The following is a 548-nucleotide window of genomic DNA, read 5'->3' as shown; positions in this document are numbered from 1 at the left end:
GTTGTGGGTAGGAGAGCTCAGTAAACCTATGGCCCCTTATTATGAGAACACTAGAGGCTCTGCTATTGCACAGCACAGACGCCACAGACAACACTACACACTATCCACCTCATGACATCATCAGTAACTGGGCAGCACAGAGCTTCCGATACTACATCTCCCATGAGCCTCCGGGGCGCCGTCATGACGTACTCGGAAACGGACGTCGCATTTTCACTTGTGCGTGACAGGAGGATCCGGCGGCACGCAGAGAGTCGAGGCTGCACTCACTATAAGACAGAATGTCCGGGTTACCCCGCAGGATCGTTAAGGTACCGCAATGCTCGCCCATCCAGCCCTATAGTCGGGGCTGACCAGGCCGTGTGACGGGAGGAAGCCCGGAGTGCTCCGCCCTAACATGGCAGCCGCCTGGTGCTGGACTCGGCCTGCTCTGTGTCGCCCTGGGAGTAGGTGCATGAATGGGTCTCGTCCACTATGCGCTGTCACCATGGGCTTTTCCCGCTCTAGCAGTGTCTGCTGTGTGAGTGGCCGCTCATATACGGCCCGTG

At 57.8% G+C, this 548-nt stretch overlaps 1 protein-coding gene across 1 annotated transcript in view; it reads left to right on the top strand.

Annotated features, from left to right (window-relative positions):
- Positions 1-203: 203 nt before the first annotated feature.
- The window catches only part of UBE2N (ubiquitin conjugating enzyme E2 N), a 45,619-nt gene continuing 45,274 nt past the window's right edge, over positions 204-548 (top strand). Inside the window, exon 1 of the mRNA XM_075344804.1 lies at positions 204-311. Coding sequence (XP_075200919.1) covers positions 282-311 — 30 coding nt within the window. The 5' untranslated portion in view covers positions 204-281. The remainder of the gene's footprint in view (positions 312-548) is intronic.

The sequence above is a fragment of the Anomaloglossus baeobatrachus genome, chromosome 4 (assembly GCF_048569485.1).
Source record: "Anomaloglossus baeobatrachus isolate aAnoBae1 chromosome 4, aAnoBae1.hap1, whole genome shotgun sequence".
Lineage (NCBI taxonomy): Eukaryota > Metazoa > Chordata > Amphibia > Anura > Aromobatidae > Anomaloglossus > Anomaloglossus baeobatrachus.
Note: the sequence above shows the minus strand (reverse complement) of the source record. Positions and strands in the feature narration are given on the sequence as shown.